The 15,315-nt window shown below is 50.6% G+C and overlaps 7 protein-coding genes across 7 annotated transcripts; 4 read left to right on the top strand and 3 right to left on the bottom strand.

Annotated features, from left to right (window-relative positions):
• Positions 1–1,074: 1,074 nt before the first annotated feature.
• Positions 1,075–1,440, top strand: ARB_05243 (uncharacterized protein; the record flags this gene model as incomplete). The annotated part of the gene is made up of 1 exon (XM_003016903.1): positions 1,075–1,440. One exon carries the CDS (start codon positions 1,075–1,077, stop codon positions 1,438–1,440), a length of 366 nt encoding a protein of 121 aa, XP_003016949.1.
• An 814-nt stretch (positions 1,441–2,254) lies between these two features.
• Positions 2,255–4,628, top strand: ARB_05242 (malate dehydrogenase, putative; the record flags this gene model as incomplete). The annotated part of the gene is made up of 6 exons (XM_003016902.1): positions 2,255–2,517; positions 2,659–2,765; positions 2,819–2,931; positions 2,996–3,074; positions 3,136–3,484; positions 3,551–4,628. The coding sequence occupies 6 exons, from the start codon at positions 2,255–2,257 to the stop codon at positions 4,626–4,628; spliced, it is 1,989 nt and encodes a 662-aa protein (XP_003016948.1).
• Positions 4,629–5,984: 1,356 nt separating this feature from the next.
• Positions 5,985–8,068, bottom strand: ARB_05241 (MFS peptide transporter, putative; the record flags this gene model as incomplete). The annotated part of the gene is made up of 8 exons (XM_003016901.1): positions 5,985–6,146; positions 6,203–6,570; positions 6,625–6,803; positions 6,860–7,205; positions 7,262–7,589; positions 7,651–7,694; positions 7,752–7,803; positions 7,859–8,068. 8 exons carry the CDS (start codon positions 8,066–8,068, stop codon positions 5,985–5,987), a joined length of 1,689 nt encoding a protein of 562 aa, XP_003016947.1.
• A 1,325-nt stretch (positions 8,069–9,393) lies between these two features.
• Positions 9,394–10,473, top strand: ARB_05240 (uncharacterized protein; the record flags this gene model as incomplete). Its single annotated transcript, XM_003016900.1, has 1 exon — positions 9,394–10,473. One exon carries the CDS (start codon positions 9,394–9,396, stop codon positions 10,471–10,473), a length of 1,080 nt encoding a protein of 359 aa, XP_003016946.1.
• Positions 10,474–10,899: 426 nt separating this feature from the next.
• On the bottom strand, positions 10,900–11,243 carry ARB_05239 (uncharacterized protein; the record flags this gene model as incomplete). Its single annotated transcript, XM_003016899.1, has 2 exons — positions 10,900–11,013; positions 11,079–11,243. The coding sequence occupies 2 exons, from the start codon at positions 11,241–11,243 to the stop codon at positions 10,900–10,902; spliced, it is 279 nt and encodes a 92-aa protein (XP_003016945.1).
• Positions 11,244–11,666: 423 nt separating this feature from the next.
• ARB_05238 (uncharacterized protein) lies at positions 11,667–12,425 on the bottom strand (the record flags this gene model as incomplete). Its single annotated transcript, XM_003016898.1, has 1 exon — positions 11,667–12,425. One exon carries the CDS (start codon positions 12,423–12,425, stop codon positions 11,667–11,669), a length of 759 nt encoding a protein of 252 aa, XP_003016944.1.
• Positions 12,426–13,655: 1,230 nt separating this feature from the next.
• Positions 13,656–15,280, top strand: ARB_05237 (uncharacterized protein; the record flags this gene model as incomplete). Its single annotated transcript, XM_003016897.1, has 5 exons — positions 13,656–13,660; positions 13,708–13,807; positions 13,867–14,216; positions 14,270–14,787; positions 14,850–15,280. 5 exons carry the CDS (start codon positions 13,656–13,658, stop codon positions 15,278–15,280), a joined length of 1,404 nt encoding a protein of 467 aa, XP_003016943.1.
• Between the last annotated feature and the right edge of the window lie 35 nt (positions 15,281–15,315).

The following is a 15,315-nucleotide window of genomic DNA, read 5'->3' as shown; positions in this document are numbered from 1 at the left end:
GGAGGGTGATGATAACATGCATGAAAAGGGGCAGCCATGGTCGCGAATGTAATGCGAAATCCTACTCCATTTTCGTACTCCGTAAATCCTTAAACCTGTTGCATACTTGATATTACTCTGTGAACCCGGAAAGGTAACATCAAACACGTCCATCATCATCAGCTCGTCTTGCCACGGTAACTTGATCCGCAGCCTTCTCGCCCAATTGTCAAAGCCGCTCGGCGTTAACTAGCCACTTTCATATTAGTGCCGAGTACAATACGAAAGACCGTGCTGTTTGTCTGGTGGCTGTGGTTGGGAATGGATTGGCTATGAGCGGCTTAGCTAACTAATTTTCGGCGCTAGCGGATGTTCTGGAAGGCAATGGAAGGGCGAAACGGTGCCTGCAGCAGCATGGGTATGGGTATGGCCCGACTGTGTCAGAATCCTCAAGGGGTGGTTTGCGATGGAACAAGGAGCCGACTGTGGCCTATCGTATCGGAACGGCGATTCATTTCGGCGCATTCCAAAACGGGATAACCTATGGTGAGCGAAACTCCCCGGCTAGAATGCACCGTTCATCAGTAACTAACTAGTTCGGTGATCAAAATACCACGGAGTACTCCGTACTGTTGAAAGTTCTCGTTGGGGTGGTAGTAGTCGATAGCTAGTTGGGCTGTTGCTGCTGCGTGAAGAAGCGCTGCCTTTTTAGTCTGATTTGTGATTCATCAAAGTGAGAGGAGCATGGTGGCTGTTTGTCTCTGCGTAAAATTATTATTAGACATGAAATGGATACGAACCATGGTGCCGTGAATATCTGCCTCTGCCTTGCTTCAGCCGCTCGATACGGAGCAGTGACCCTCACAACGCCACGAATGTGCCTGCAACAGATTATTGCGCCATTATTAGTAATATTCGGATATGGGAGCAACATTAGATCGCCCTTGCGCATTATAGACCCAGGCCTGGGTGATGGTGATTAACTATCGACCAAAGGTCCTCGTACTGCCGAACGAGGCATAATTATCGCGACAACCCGGGGAGGCGCACTGCCTCTCACCTTCAGGAAACTTCTCTTCATGATGTCGTCGAGTAATGACCTTGAACCCCATTCGACGGCTGGTGAACTGCAAAGAAGAGAGCCCAACGGTTGCTAAAATGTGGCTTGTGGAATCATATATTCGTCGGTATGATTGGGTTGTTTGTCCATACTTTGGGTTCTGGGCCCTTGAAATTTTGTTGGGCAGCCCCAAAACCAAACATCGTCTTCAAACCATGGCTGGCAGGGATCTTCCCTGTTCGTCTAGGGTGGAGCATGAGAGGAAGCATATCCATACCCTGTCAGAAACCACCCTTGTCAAGCTTGCAGCGGATCGGGAGCTTCCCTTGTCAGGATGGGACGTCGAAGAAACCCAGGATCCTCTTGTGGTGAGTATTGAATGCCCCAAAAAGGGGACTTGAGAACAGAGGGCTGTAATTTAATTTCGAACACCATTTGAATAGTTGTATTAGCAACCAAACCCTTAGACTCGGGGCCCTCCAGAGCTGGGTACGATGATCAAAGCACCTTTACAAGCGGAAGCGAAAAAAAAAAAAAAAAAAAGGTACAACAACAACAGCAATCAGAAAAGAAGCAATTGTAGGCCAAGACACAAGTTCGTCATTGCACGATCGGGCAATGAACGGTTGAACAACGTCTTTCCTTGGAGATCGTGCGCAGGAGCTTTGCTTCGCTCTGGTGGTAGTCAGCTCTTTTCCATGACGCAGGAACATAACTATGTATGAGTACGGAGTATACTTCAGACACTGTCAGACACCCACCCAAAAAAGTCTCTGATATGCGCGTTCAGCGCCGGGAACGAAGTTTTAGCCAGCCAGTGACCGCCCTGTCGCATTTCAAATTCTCGGGAAGAGTTGCTCCCCTTGGGCTTTGGTGAAACGCATCTCGTCCAGTCCAGCTCGAGCGCGCCAGCGGCGTTGCAGTCAGACTGTCCCGACATCGCCCGATCCCGAAGGAGTTACCTCCGCAAGGCATCGCAAGCTTCACACTGAGTTTCCTTGTCGTGACGGCCAGGCTAACTTCTGCTTGCTCTCCTCTTCTCCCTGCCCTTGCTCGCCGTCCCCTTCCCTTCCCCAGAATCCGGCTCCAATCCTGGTTTCAAAAGCAAAGCAGAGGAGAGCATAGCGAGAAACCGTACTGACGTGGGCCCCTGGAAGAAGATTGGTTACCATTAACTATATATCAACGGCCTCTTCCTCATTCCTCGGGAGGGAGATGCTTTCTCGTCCACCTCTTTCGACGCATCACAGGCTTGCTGCTGCTGTTGCTTCTTCTTCTTCTTCTTCTTCTTCTTCTGCTGCTGCTGCTACTGCTGCTCGCACTCGCACACTCACCTCTCGCTCTGCTGCCCCCCTTGCCTCACTGCCATTGCGCTCCAAACCCAGCATGCTCGGTCCCAGCCTGTACTGCCCCCAGTATAACGCTATGCACTCCTCGTCTCCCGCCCAGTCGCCCGCTGGCTCGACCGGCTCTCCAGTGTAAGTGTGCTTGTGTTGGCGTTGTTCTTTCGTCGACGTCGAGATCTTCCCTTTTGGGCCAGCAGTATAGCCTCACCGCCTTGCCGTTTTCGGTTTGCTGACATCCGCCCTCTGCCTTGTCTGGATGGGCTTCTTCTCTAGTGACGGCTACTTTGACACTGCGAACCCAGGATACATCCGCAAGTACCTGCGGACATACGGACTCACGCCGCCGCGCGCAGAGAGCTACGAGGTGCAGAAGACAAGATGTAAGTGCGCAGGAAGCTTCACAGTGCGGTGCACAAGCTGACTGCCGCTACAGGTCTTGCCCAGTTAGCTCTCAAGTCTACCCCCATCGAGAAGTTCCTCTACCTCAGCACAATCCGCAAGAACAGTGTGCATCTATTCTACCGCCTGGTCATGGACCATCTACAGGTATATGCGTGATCCTGGGCCGTTAGACAAGCGATTGGTGGGCGGAAGACTGACCGTTGTGCAGGAGCTTACTCCCCTGATCTACACACCCGTTGTTGGTGAGGCTTGCCAGAAATGGTCCGAGATATATCAGCAGCCCGAAGGTGAGCTTTGTTGTGTGATTCTGCGCCTGCTACGAGCTGTGTCATATTAATTTTGGTATAGGAATGTACCTTAGCTACGAAGACCGAGGAAACATTGCTGCAGTTATTCAGAACTGGCCCCAGCCAAATGTTGACATTACCGTCATCACCGATGGCTCGAGAATATTGGGATTGGGTGATCTTGGAATCAACGGAATGGGCATCCCAATTGGCAAGCTTGCTCTCTATACTGCCTGTGCTGGCATCAGGCCTGAAGCTACTCTCCCCCTCACCCTTGACTTGGGAACCAGCAATAAGGCTCTAAGAGAAGATCCTCTGTACATGGGTAGCCGCCGCGGCAAGGTTACTCAAGAGCAAGAGCTTGAGTTCATGGATGAGCTTATGGCTGCGTTGACCGAGAGATGGCCTGGGTAAGCAATTATTATTATGATGGGGCCATTGGCCGAATTATCGTTATCTGGCTAACAATGCGATAGTATTGTTATACAATTTGAAGACTTCAAGAATCCCTTCCCAGCCCTCGAAAAATACCGGCACAACTACACCTGTTTCAACGATGATATCCAGGGAACTGGAGCCGTCATCTTGGGCGGTGTGATAAATGCCGTCAAGCGATCTGGCGTTCCACCAAAGGACCACCGTGCTGTGTTCCTCGGCGCTGGAAGTGCAGGTGTTGGTGTTGCTAAGCAGATCGTCGATTTCTTCGTCAAGGAGGGAATGACCGAGGATGAGGCCAAAGCTTGCTTCTACCTTGTTGACACGAAGGGTCTTGTCACTGCGGACCGAGGCGACAGACTCGCAGCCCACAAAGTCTACTTTGCCCGTCATGATAACAACGGCCAGCAGTTCAAGACCTTGGAAGAAGTTGTAGACCATGTCAAGCCCACCATGCTGATGGGGCTCTCCACCCTTGGAGGCGTCTTCACCCCTGAGATCCTCAAGAAGATGGCCGACAATAACAAGCAGCCCATCATCTTCCCTCTCTCGAACCCCTCCGCTAACTCGGAATGTGACTTCAAGTCGGCCATCACACACACCGACGGCCGTGCCCTTTTCGCTTCTGGCTCTCCATTCCCTTCGTTCTCCTTCAAGAACAGCGCTGGTGAGACATCAACGTACTACCCTGGCCAGGGCAACAACATGTATGTCTTCCCCGGTATCGGACTCGGAACTATCCTCTCCAAGGCCGTCGAAGTCACCGATAGCATGATCTACGCCGCTGCAGACGCCCTTTCGACATCCCTGACAACCGAGGAGCTTGACCGAGGCCTACTATACCCTGAAATCACAAGAATCCGTGAAGTCAGCGTGGCCGTTGCCAGAGGAGTCATCCGTGCCGCCCAGGAGGCCAAGGTGGACCGCGAAACGGCGATCCGAACCTTCACCGACTCCGATCTGGACTCTTGGATCAAATCCAAAATGTATAACCCGCATTCCGAGGTTAACTCGCTCGAACGCGAAGTTGGCATTCTCCTCTCCTCCATCGGTCGTATGAATGGCACCTCGAACGGAGACATATCGCCTCGTGGTGAAGACCAAGGCTCCAAGCTCTAGTACTGATTCCCTTTCCTTTCTCTGTCTGTCCTTTCTCTCCCCGTTCCTCTGCATTCAAATCCCCTTCACGCGACAACGTTGACCCCCCCCGATATTTGACCCTTTCTTCCTCTCCTTCATCCAATTTTTTTAACTAATTTCTTTTTAACGGTTTTCATTTTGTGTAGTTACTTTTCCTCCTAGTCCATACCCCCTGGTTTCCTGTCCTGTCCCATTTTTTTTCCCTTGTTCCTGTCTTGTTCCTGTCTACTACCACTTCTACCCTCCTTGTGTGAGCGAGTACCTTTGGCTTTTGCATGGCGAATCGACGATAGCATACATACAAAAAAGAGACAAGTGTCGGAGTTAATTTTCCTCCCCTGACTTGACCTTCTAGACTGCGTAGAGTATCCATGCATGCCCCTCGGCAGTCCCTGGGATGTCCCTAGGATGTCCCCGCCATGTCCTAAATTCGCCGACTCTTAGCACATTTGTCGCCCGTCTTGGGAGACGTCCCGCCAAGGGGGCATGGCATGTCTGTGTCTACAAGGCGCAGCTGTCATACATCCATCACATTCTGCTTTCCACACGTCCAAAACGTGGCTGTGATAGTGTCGTATGGTGTAATATAACGCCCTGTCAGCTGTTGAACAACAACAATTATGCATCCAAGGCATATGCTAGTTCTCGTTGATGCATCCACCTCCCGCCCCCACAGCCGAAGCCCGTGGTAGTTATGTGAGCTAAAGAATGTTCCGTGTGTTAAGAGTCGGGAGCTGTGAAAAGAGACCACCTCGGCTCGGATTTCAAGTATGACTGGGACGATAGATATACTTCTGGGGTCCCTATATTTTCCGACAACGCCCATGGTCTTGCATTTAAGCACGGTCCTGCCGATTGGTTATGGGATGATGCAATCAATACGAGAATTTGGTGTGTGGTGGTGCATATGTACATATGTCGCTGGGGGGACTCCCAGGGTTGTCAAGATCGATGACATTACTCACGCCCTTCATGTTCATGCATTTATGGTTAGCATGGAAAGGGGTAACTACCGAGGAGTCCCGGCTGCTTTGTTTTCGTTCGATAAGTCTGGGAAGCGAAGTAGCATGGTACCTTGGCCGAACAGCTGCTTCTTGGGTTTACATGTGCATCGATCATAAGCGTAAAGTATACATTATCCATTACTAGTATTGTTAGATACCCATAGAGGCAGTGTGTGATTAATATTCCGTCGTGGATCATTTTAGTGATCAAGAAGAATCTGTAGAAATCATCCGGAACATCACACCCACCCTCCGAGTGTTTCATTGAGAGACATTCAAGCAGCCCAGTAGTTATTCCAAACCATCCATCTCGTAAAAAGATAAACACTATTCAGATGATGGAATTCTGTTTTGCAGCAACTGGTCTATCTTCGCGTAACTCGTTTTCTGCCAGAGCATTCATATCTTCCTCTTTAGCATTGTAGCGACTGAAGAGGATCCAGAAAATAATGCCGGCCACCGCCGACGCGATAGACAATCCAGTATACATCCACTAATTTGAGGTTAGAGATGAACTACTGGTTATCCTGGAGAGAAGATCAAACTTACCACAAGTTTAGGATCCTTAGCAACAGGGGATATGGCCATGCCAAGGGCAGCACCAAATGCCGAGGTGAGTAAGAACATGGCCATGACGAATGATTTCATGGAAGGAGGCGCCTTTGTATATGCGTATTCTAAGCCAGTAATGCTAGCGAATATTTCAGAGAGACCAATCATAAGATAAGCAGGAGATTGGATGGCAACATGGACTTGATTTGGCAACTTTCCGTCCTTGCTCGCATCGCATTTCATGGGAGCGTTGTAGCATGGGGGGCTACTATAAATGAGATGCTGCACAATAGCGGCATAAGCCATTGCAATGGAGGCAAATAGGAAACCCGTAGTGATGCGTGTAATGGGTTTGAACTTGATGCCTATGGTTATATCAGCGGGTGTTGTATTTTCGAGGGGAATTGATTACGACTTACCTCTCTTACGCAGCAGAGGATAAACGATCCTATCACAGATTGGAATGAATATGATGATTGCTAGGGGGTTAATGTTCTGCATAATATCGTTGGGAATCCCATGAAGTTGCATAGTTGCGGCTTGCGACACAAAGTTATTCACCATCTGCTGGTAACAAACCCAGTAGATAGGGAAATAGCTATATAACCAAATTCAGTGACAGGAAGACCTAGGTTTGACTGTAAAATCACTTACATGAAAACTCGACAAGCTACCAAGGCTCGTTTCATTTCCTCCACGAACTGATCATCCCAAGGAAATACACGCCCACCTCTGTGTCGCTGGGAGGAGCTTTTGGCAGCATCTAGGTTTCCTCCATTTTTCATGCCGATATACATGACCTTGAAGGCACGTAGATAAATAGAGCCTTTTGGTGGTCGGACAACATAGAGTTTTCGACCTACAATAAGTACAACGAACCCAGCAATAAACATGCAGAGTGGAAGCAAGTAGGCAGCCCAAAATCCAATGTGTAGTTCTAGTTCTGTAGTTGCGATTGCAGCCAGTGATCCAGTGTTAATACACATATAGAAAATCATATCTATGAATTCAATTAGCTTAGTCCATTAAAATGCGCCACGGGCTAATATCACTTACAGACACGCTCCACAGTGCGTGCAGGGTCAACGATAACCCTTTCACCGGTCTTCAGGGTCTTTATTTCAGGTTTCGTCGCAGTCACTTGCTCGGCAATCAAAGGAGATATGTTGGACTTGATTCCGCCTGTGCCAAGCCCAACGATAATCATTGCTGCTATCAAACCACCAAGGGACGCTCCATGCTCAATGGCAACAGGAAGTGCTGTGCAGAACAGAACAATGAGGCCGGAGATATAGATCAAGGCAAAGATCACAATAGTGTTGTACTTTCCCATGTATTGGTCTGCAATGATCGCACCAATGATGGGAGTGACGTAGCACCAAAACTGCAGGCATGGAGAAGATTAGATTAGAGGAACTCCGAGATGTCAACCGGGTCATCCATACCTGGAAAAAGCTGCTAAGTCCCGTTGCTGTGGATTGACCAAGCCCTATTCAGAGCGTAAGTACATAGACGAAGGATTTGGTTAAGAATCAAAGTAGCTCACCAATCGCTCCAGGGACCCCGCTGGGCTCCTTGTACTTATGCTGCATATAATTCTGAAAACAACAGTTAGTGTCATAGCTCTTAATGCTTACGGCCCTAAGAACTTACCTGGAACGGCCCATTTAGACCATAGTACGCGAATCGCTCACACAGCTCGACAATAGCGACGAGAAATGCCGACCATGGCAGTTTACCAGCCACCTTTCTCAAGGTTGCAAGTTCCTCCTCTGTTGGCTCATCCTCGCTAGAGGTCGAGACAATTTCGCGCACAGGAGGGCTGCTCGTTTGCTCAGGTTCAATGTCTTTCGGTTCAGCCATTTGAACACGTTTGCCGAAGATTGACGGGGCTATTTGGGGTATAGGTATAATGAAAGGGATGGGGAAGCCTGAAACTCTTGATATGGAGACGGGAATAGAGGATGGTGAGCAAAAGAAGGGCGCAGGTACCCTAGCTGGGTATAAGAGGGAAGTTTTCCCACAATTCGACTGCGGGGTATCAAAAAGAGGACGGTGGAAACATCATCAGCGTGGCATGGGAAAGTGAGACCGGTGGTGACGTTACCCCATGGCCCAATTCCTATTATGGTATGTATGCATCCATGGACGAGTTTATAGTGTGTCAACCATGGAACTTGGACATTGTTGAACATCGCTCGCCCTATGACGTTTTCCCACTTTGTTCCCTTGCACCAAATTCAGCGGCGGTCAGGGTTCTTTCATTTCCTAGTGCATAGCGGAAAGGAGAGTCGGTCGTGTATTCCCTTTTATCAGCCTATGCCTGGAAGTTGAAGATATGAAACATAGCATATAAAACATTGTTTACTTTATATGACGGCTGTGAGAGGAACTAAGCTTTTTGCCATCCATGGTCAAATTCAACCAATTTCCAGTGTTTTCGTAACGGCCCAGCCTCCTTTCGCATTGTTGATTCAGCATAGACCGGTTGGTAACTAGTTAGTTAACTAATAAAATTGGTCATCGGCCTGGCCTGGAGTGCGTTACTCGTAGAGAATCGCATCGCCTCCAGAGTTGCTGGGAGATAGCTATAGAGCAGTATAACAAGATCCAAGGGTATATTCAGCCAATTTTCGCGCGGCGGCACTGTGGCAATCTCTCTCTCTCAAATTAGTTAGTTATTGTTCGTCGTAACGCCACCAGTTGGCGTCCAGAGTTATCCCCCGCTGGATGGAAGTAACCCTATGCAAAGTAAACCACGAATCTGCACTTTTGAGTTCATGTAACTTTCCCTTCCGGGCAGTGTGGCTGGTCGGCTTTCCAACTCGTGCCAGTCCTTGTGCGAAGAAGGTGATGTTTGATACTTGTTTGATACTCCATGGGATTGCTGAGGTTGAAGTTGTTGAAGTCGCTTTAGAGTGACCACGGGCTGGAGACGCACTAGTCCCGTTTGGGCATCGCGAAGCGTTCAGCGGCTTTTGAGCTTTTTCAAGCTTCAACCAAAGACCGTCGCCTGGAGCAAGCTGACGAAGGAGCCGTGTTTTTACTCTCCCACACTGTCAGGGAAGTCTATATTGCCCGAGATGGAGAATTACTCGCTCTTAGATCAGGCGGATGAAGGTGAGTCTAGAGGCTACTTAGCTGGGTTTGCTAGGGGGCGACGAAGGCATGTGCAAAGCTGACCAACCATGACAGATGGGCTTCACAAATCCCGCCTATTAAACGTTGAAGAGAAACCGTTCAAGCGGATAACAAAGCGCCTACTTGCTCCAAACTCCCTAATATCCTCGCCGGGCTCATTCCTTGCAACACCGCCGCCTGAAGCGACACCTGGAAACGCCGATGCAATCCAGGAGCATGAAGCAGAGAAGCAGAAAATGCTGGAAGAATGGAGACAACTTCGAGAGGATATAACCCTGGATTTTACCGCGTTTGAAAGCAGCCTTGTACGAATCCAGCTTCTCCTGGCAAGTAACGAGAAGGAGCGGGAGCGGTATGCAGCGGAGAAGCTAGAGATTATGGCGACGGCGCAGGAGGTTCGAGATAACACCACCGAGCTACGGTTGCAACTTGAAGAAGCGCAGAATACGCTTGCACTACGAAAAACATATGACGAATTAGCGGACAAGATCACTTCTAACCGATTGCTTCGACCACGAGATGATCAGCAGGCGAATCTAGAAAAGCTGCATGCTGAGATTGCGAAACTGGAGAAGGAGAGCTCAGAATACGCGCAGACATGGGCTGAGCGAAGAGAGCAGTTTGGGCGTATTGTTGATGAAGGGATGCATCTTAGGCGGTTGATCAGAGACGAAAAAGAGGAAGTGGAGAGGCGAGAAGGGATGGAAGAGGATGACGACGGAGATGAGGGGGATGCTAGTTCCAAAGGGAAGAGGAGTGCAGCCAGCACGCCCCGGCCAGACCCAGAGAATAGCGTGACTCCTTCGCAACAGACTGGAACTGGTACTGGTGCTGGAGGGGAGGAAACGAATCCCGTGGTTGCAAAGCTTCAGGCCGAGAAGTCTGGTCCTGCAACGCGTGGTGGCACTCCCCTTAGGCAGACCATTACTGCATCAGAAACTTCTACTCCAGAAGAAAAAAGGATTTCCAAAGACGACGGGGACGAGAATATGGTGGATGAGGGCGAGATTTCTGGGGACGAAGGGGAGGCTCAAGAGGGGACAACCTCACAGGCTATGGAGGATGATTTTGAAGAAGGAGAAGAGATACCTGATTCCCGGTCTACAGAGAAAATGGATACCACTTAGTTGACCTAAGAGTTTTCCTTCAATTACTTCTTGCAAGCATGAACGCAAGCCGCAGAACACACCAGGGTTTTAGACTGGCCCATTACTTACAATACACCCTGGATACCCATTCATGGACTCATTTACACAGGTATGGGCACGATTAAAAGACGAAATGGCCAATGGATTCCTTACAAGCCAGAACATATACATGTACAATTATCACCTGTCATTTTACGCCTTGCCCCGTTCATCAGTTTCCTCGGGTTCATGGCCAAAAATCCGCGACCTACGAAATCTCCCTAACGGCGGTCTTGGCATGGGAGATCGCTTCCTTCGCGGCAGTTATCTGAGCGACGTCGCTCTCCGCGCCCTTTTGACCTTCTTCAGCCTAATATCCGACGAAACGAAGTAGAGATTAGTTATGATTCACGAGATAGACAGCAGCTAGCAAATGCAGAATGCCAAACTCACAAGCAAACGCTCCAACTTTGCAACCGCCTCGTTGATCTTCTGTTTTAGCTGGGGAAGAAGCTTCTCAGTCTCCTCTAGAGCTTTGCGCTAAAAGCTGTTAGCGCCGTAAATACATCTACACCTGAAGAGTAAACAGTAAGGGGTGATCTAACCTCTTGATTGAGCATGTACTCGCGGTTCTCATCATCGGAGGTCTCCTTTGATAGCTTATCGAGACGCTGTTCCTGGTCCTTCTTCTCGCGCTGGTAGGATGCTTCTTCCTTGACCAGCCTCTGGACAGCGCCAGTTGCGATGGAGAGCGGTGTCGAGGGCGCCATTATACAGCCCTGTGAAGAGAGACCCGTGAGAATCTTGGGACAGTATGCTACCGAGCAAGTAGCTGCAGTAAGACTGACGTTGCTGTCTTTGTTGGTTGATGAGCTGTTTGATGTTGTTTCAACATCTCCTCGAGTGTTCTAAGAGAAAAAAAACACAAGCAGGTGGGATGCAGTCTTATCGATAAGGTCACGTGGATGACACTGCTGACGTCATCATAATATAGCGGGTGAATGAAGGACGTTCGAGATATTATTATTTATATTCAGGCAGATACACGGCGATGGACGAGGATAATGGACGATGATGACGATGGAGGGTGAGAGGAACACGAGAAGAGACGAAGGAAGCGTCATGGCTATCTTTATGAGAGCAGCTAGCATCAACTAAGATACAGACGAGTTGGCCGAGCAGCCACGGGCTGACTACGAGCCAACTTCGACAGTGAGACACAGCGCCGGCCCTCGCTGGGTATCGTAAAGGCCCATCTCGTTGGAAATGCGCAGAGCAACCTCTTTCCAGGCGATCGTGACCTTGACCAGGCCCGTGGGAATCTTCCTGGCTTCGTCGGCCGGCTCCTCGGCGCGCCAGCCCAGCTTCTGGTCGTTGATCGTATCATCCGAACCCCCAGCCAGCCGCCAAAAGGAGCGTCTCAGCTTTCCTTTTGGTGCAGGTGCCGGCTGCTGCTGCTGCTGACTTTGCTGCTCCGGTTTGTGTTCAGAGACGGCGGGGGTATCGGTGGGCTGCTCGTAGATTCGGTGGCCGGACGCTGCGAGCCGGGCACGCAAGGCGGAGTCTAGCTCAGCGACGACGGCGGGCTGTCGCCAAAACTCCATGGTGTGGCCCGGGCCCTGGAGACGGATGAGCTTGACCACCTCGTCGGAAGGGAAGCCCATGACCTGGGGCTCCTGTGGGGTGGCGGCGGCTGCATTGCCGGCGGCGTCCTGGAGACTGGCGACGGAAGAAGGGACGAGGACGAAGGTGGTCTTATACAGGCCGTCGCTGCCCTGGGAGAAGAGGAGAGGGTCGACGTATGCGGTGAGAATGGACTGGATGCGCTGTGTCCTTGTTTCTGCAAGATGCTGTGGGAGCAGAGACGGAGGCGGGCTGGCATGCAGAGGCTGCTTCTTGTCCTGCGCAAAGGAGGCCTCAGACTCCTCGTACGAGGGAACCGCCTCGTCCATTATTATGAAGTCACAAGGATGACGAAACGGGGTAAATAAGGGCTATAGCTATAGCCTGGATTGTCTTTATTTTATTTTTTGGTGGGCTCCGCAGGCCAGACGGGTATATCGAGGGACGTACGTTATGTGCGATGGTGGCCTACCAAGGTACGGAAGACCGGTAGATATATTCGCCAGCCATGCAACAGCGGAGACTTCGGCTGGATGGCACCAGATTTGCCGGCAGACAGACATGGAATATGCATCATCGCTTGCGCTAAGTATGTTCGAGTCCCAAGAGCCAGACATCAGAGCACCACATTCGCCGGGACGAACCGCCAACCAACAACCAAACTATCGAAACAACCCCCCCTATTCAGCAACATCTAACATATGACTTATGGAATGCACTGCCCCAAACAGCGCAGGCGACAGGAGGAGCGAACGAGCGCCCGGCAGCTCCAAGCCTTGCGCCATGCTCCATTTTCCCCCTTGCTCGCCCGCTCCGCTCCGCCAATGAGGCTGTTCGCTCGTGTCGACTAGCGAGATGATCCATGCCGAGTTCTGGATCAGCATGCGGCTCTGATCTCCGCAGCAGCGCCAGCAGAGGCTCGTTTGTTCGAAAGCGCCGCAGCAAAAAGGCGCGTGGGCGTTGCTGGTAATGGTCTATGGAGTGACAGGGAGAGGATACATGCCGGCAAAGCAGACAAGGCGGCTTTTGCTCGTTTATTGCGCCCCCAGCTTCTCGTATCCCTGGGTCAGAGATGTGTTTCCAAGGGCAGAGGATGGGATGGCGGACGGTTCCGCTGGCGAACTTAACCGGAATCCCTGCATGGCAATGCAGTTTGCGCCGTGTAGCCGTTTTTCCGCTGGATATGGGAGCAAGACCGGGGGTTTAGAGCTTGGGCGATAGCTTGCCTCCCTTCTTTGCCTCATGACGATGTGCAGCGGCTCTCTGACTGTATCGCCTTCTCTTCAAGCGCCGCCTGGCCAGCTAGTTATATAAAGTCCTTTGTGGCCTCCAGCTTTCTCCTCTCTCGCCATCATCTTCAACTCCATCTTCACCATCCTCACCACCACGACCATACTCTCTCATACCCATACCCATACTCATACTCATAATATCCGGTTGTGAACATTCACATCCGAAGCTCGAAACACCCAGAAGCTCATACGCTCTACCATCCTCAACAGCTATAATAGCGACACTCAATACAGATCCACATCTTATTCTACGAACCTCCGCTCACCATGTGGTAAGTCTCCACCGAGGGTTGCTTCAATGCCATCTAACATCACATAGGTATAACGTCTCCGAGCCAAATGAGTACCTGGTCATCACCGGTGCTGGCATCCAAGATGTCCTCATCAAAAAGACGGCCTTTCTCCTACCATGGCAGAAGGTAAAGTACCATGGTCTACAGAGGCATCCAAGAGCCTCATAACTAACAGCTCCTCATAGTGTACTCGTATCTCCATCTCGCCCTTCGACTTTTCCCTCAACTTGCAGGCTATGACCATCGAGAAACTCCAGTTTTCTCTTCCTGCAGTCTTCACCATCGGTCCAGACAACAACCTCGCCTCCCTTAAAAAATACGCCCTCCTGCTCTCTGGAAAATCTGGCCGCCAGAGCAACTCCTCCCATGCGTCTGGAAACTATGTTCAGGATATCGTCAAAGGTATCATCGAGGGTGAGACTCGAGTCATCGTCTCGGGCATGACAATGGAAGAGATCTTCAAGGAACGCCAGCTCTTCAAGCAACATGTTATCGACAACGTTCAAAAGGAACTAGACCAGTTCGGTCTCAGAATGTAAGCTACCGTCCATTTATACTAAATGAAGATCACAGACTAACCTTCAACAGTTACAACGCCAACGTCAAGGAGCTTCAGGATGCCCCCGGAAGCGAATATTTCACTTATCTTAGCCGTAAGGCCCATGAAGGTGCCCTCAACCAGTCCAAGATCGAGGTCGCCGAAGCTCGCATGAGAGGAGAAATTGGAGAAGCAGAGAAACGAGGAAAGACCAAGCAAGAGATATCCAGAATCGACGCTGAGACTGCAGTCCTTGAGACCAAGCGTCGAAGTGATAAGCTCCAGGCCGATGCCCAGCTCACCAACCGCCAGACTGAGCTCAACATGGGAATCGAGCTTGCAAGAATCCAGGCAAAGCGTCATGCCGAAGCAAAGGATTCTGAGCTTCAGAAACACGTCGAGACCAAGCGTGCCGAGACCGAGCTCGAGAGACTTCGAGCACTCGATGTCACCAAGAGCAAAGCCGCCAGAGAGGCTGCAGAACAGACCGCTGAAGCCACCTACTTCAGCCGCACAAAGGAAGCAGACGCCAGCTTGTACCGCAGCAAGATGGAAGCCGATGCAACCTGTATGCATATCCATACTCCTTCTCCTGCCCATGTGTATATTCTCATACTAACCGCCCTATAGACTATCGCCAAACCAAAGAAGCCGAAGCTGCGTTCTACGCTAAACAGAAAGAAGCCGAGGCCATGGCAGAAATGGCAAAGGGCTACGGAGCCATGGCCGAAGTTCTTGGAGGACCACAAGGTCTTCTCCAATACATGATGATCCAAAGCGGTACCTACGAGAAGCTCGCCAAAGCAAATGGCCAAGCCATACAGGGTCTTCAGCCCAAGATCTCCGTCTGGAACACCGGAAATGCAGACGGAAATTCCAGCGCCGCAGATGCAACCGCACCACTACGCAACCTCATGCAGTCGATGCCTCCGCTCTTCTCTACCATTCATGAACAAACTGGCATTGCACCACCAAACTGGATGGTTCAAATGCCACCACCGGAGAAGCAGCATCCAGTCAACCCCCAGAAGTTTGCGGGGGTTAAGGCTAACGGGAATTAAAGGAGGGCTAACTTTGTCTGTCCATCTGTACCCCG

This window comes from Trichophyton benhamiae (genome assembly GCF_000151125.1).
Source record: "Trichophyton benhamiae CBS 112371 chromosome Unknown contig01989.5, whole genome shotgun sequence".
Lineage (NCBI taxonomy): Eukaryota > Fungi > Ascomycota > Eurotiomycetes > Onygenales > Arthrodermataceae > Trichophyton > Trichophyton benhamiae.
Note: the sequence above shows the minus strand (reverse complement) of the source record. Positions and strands in the feature narration are given on the sequence as shown.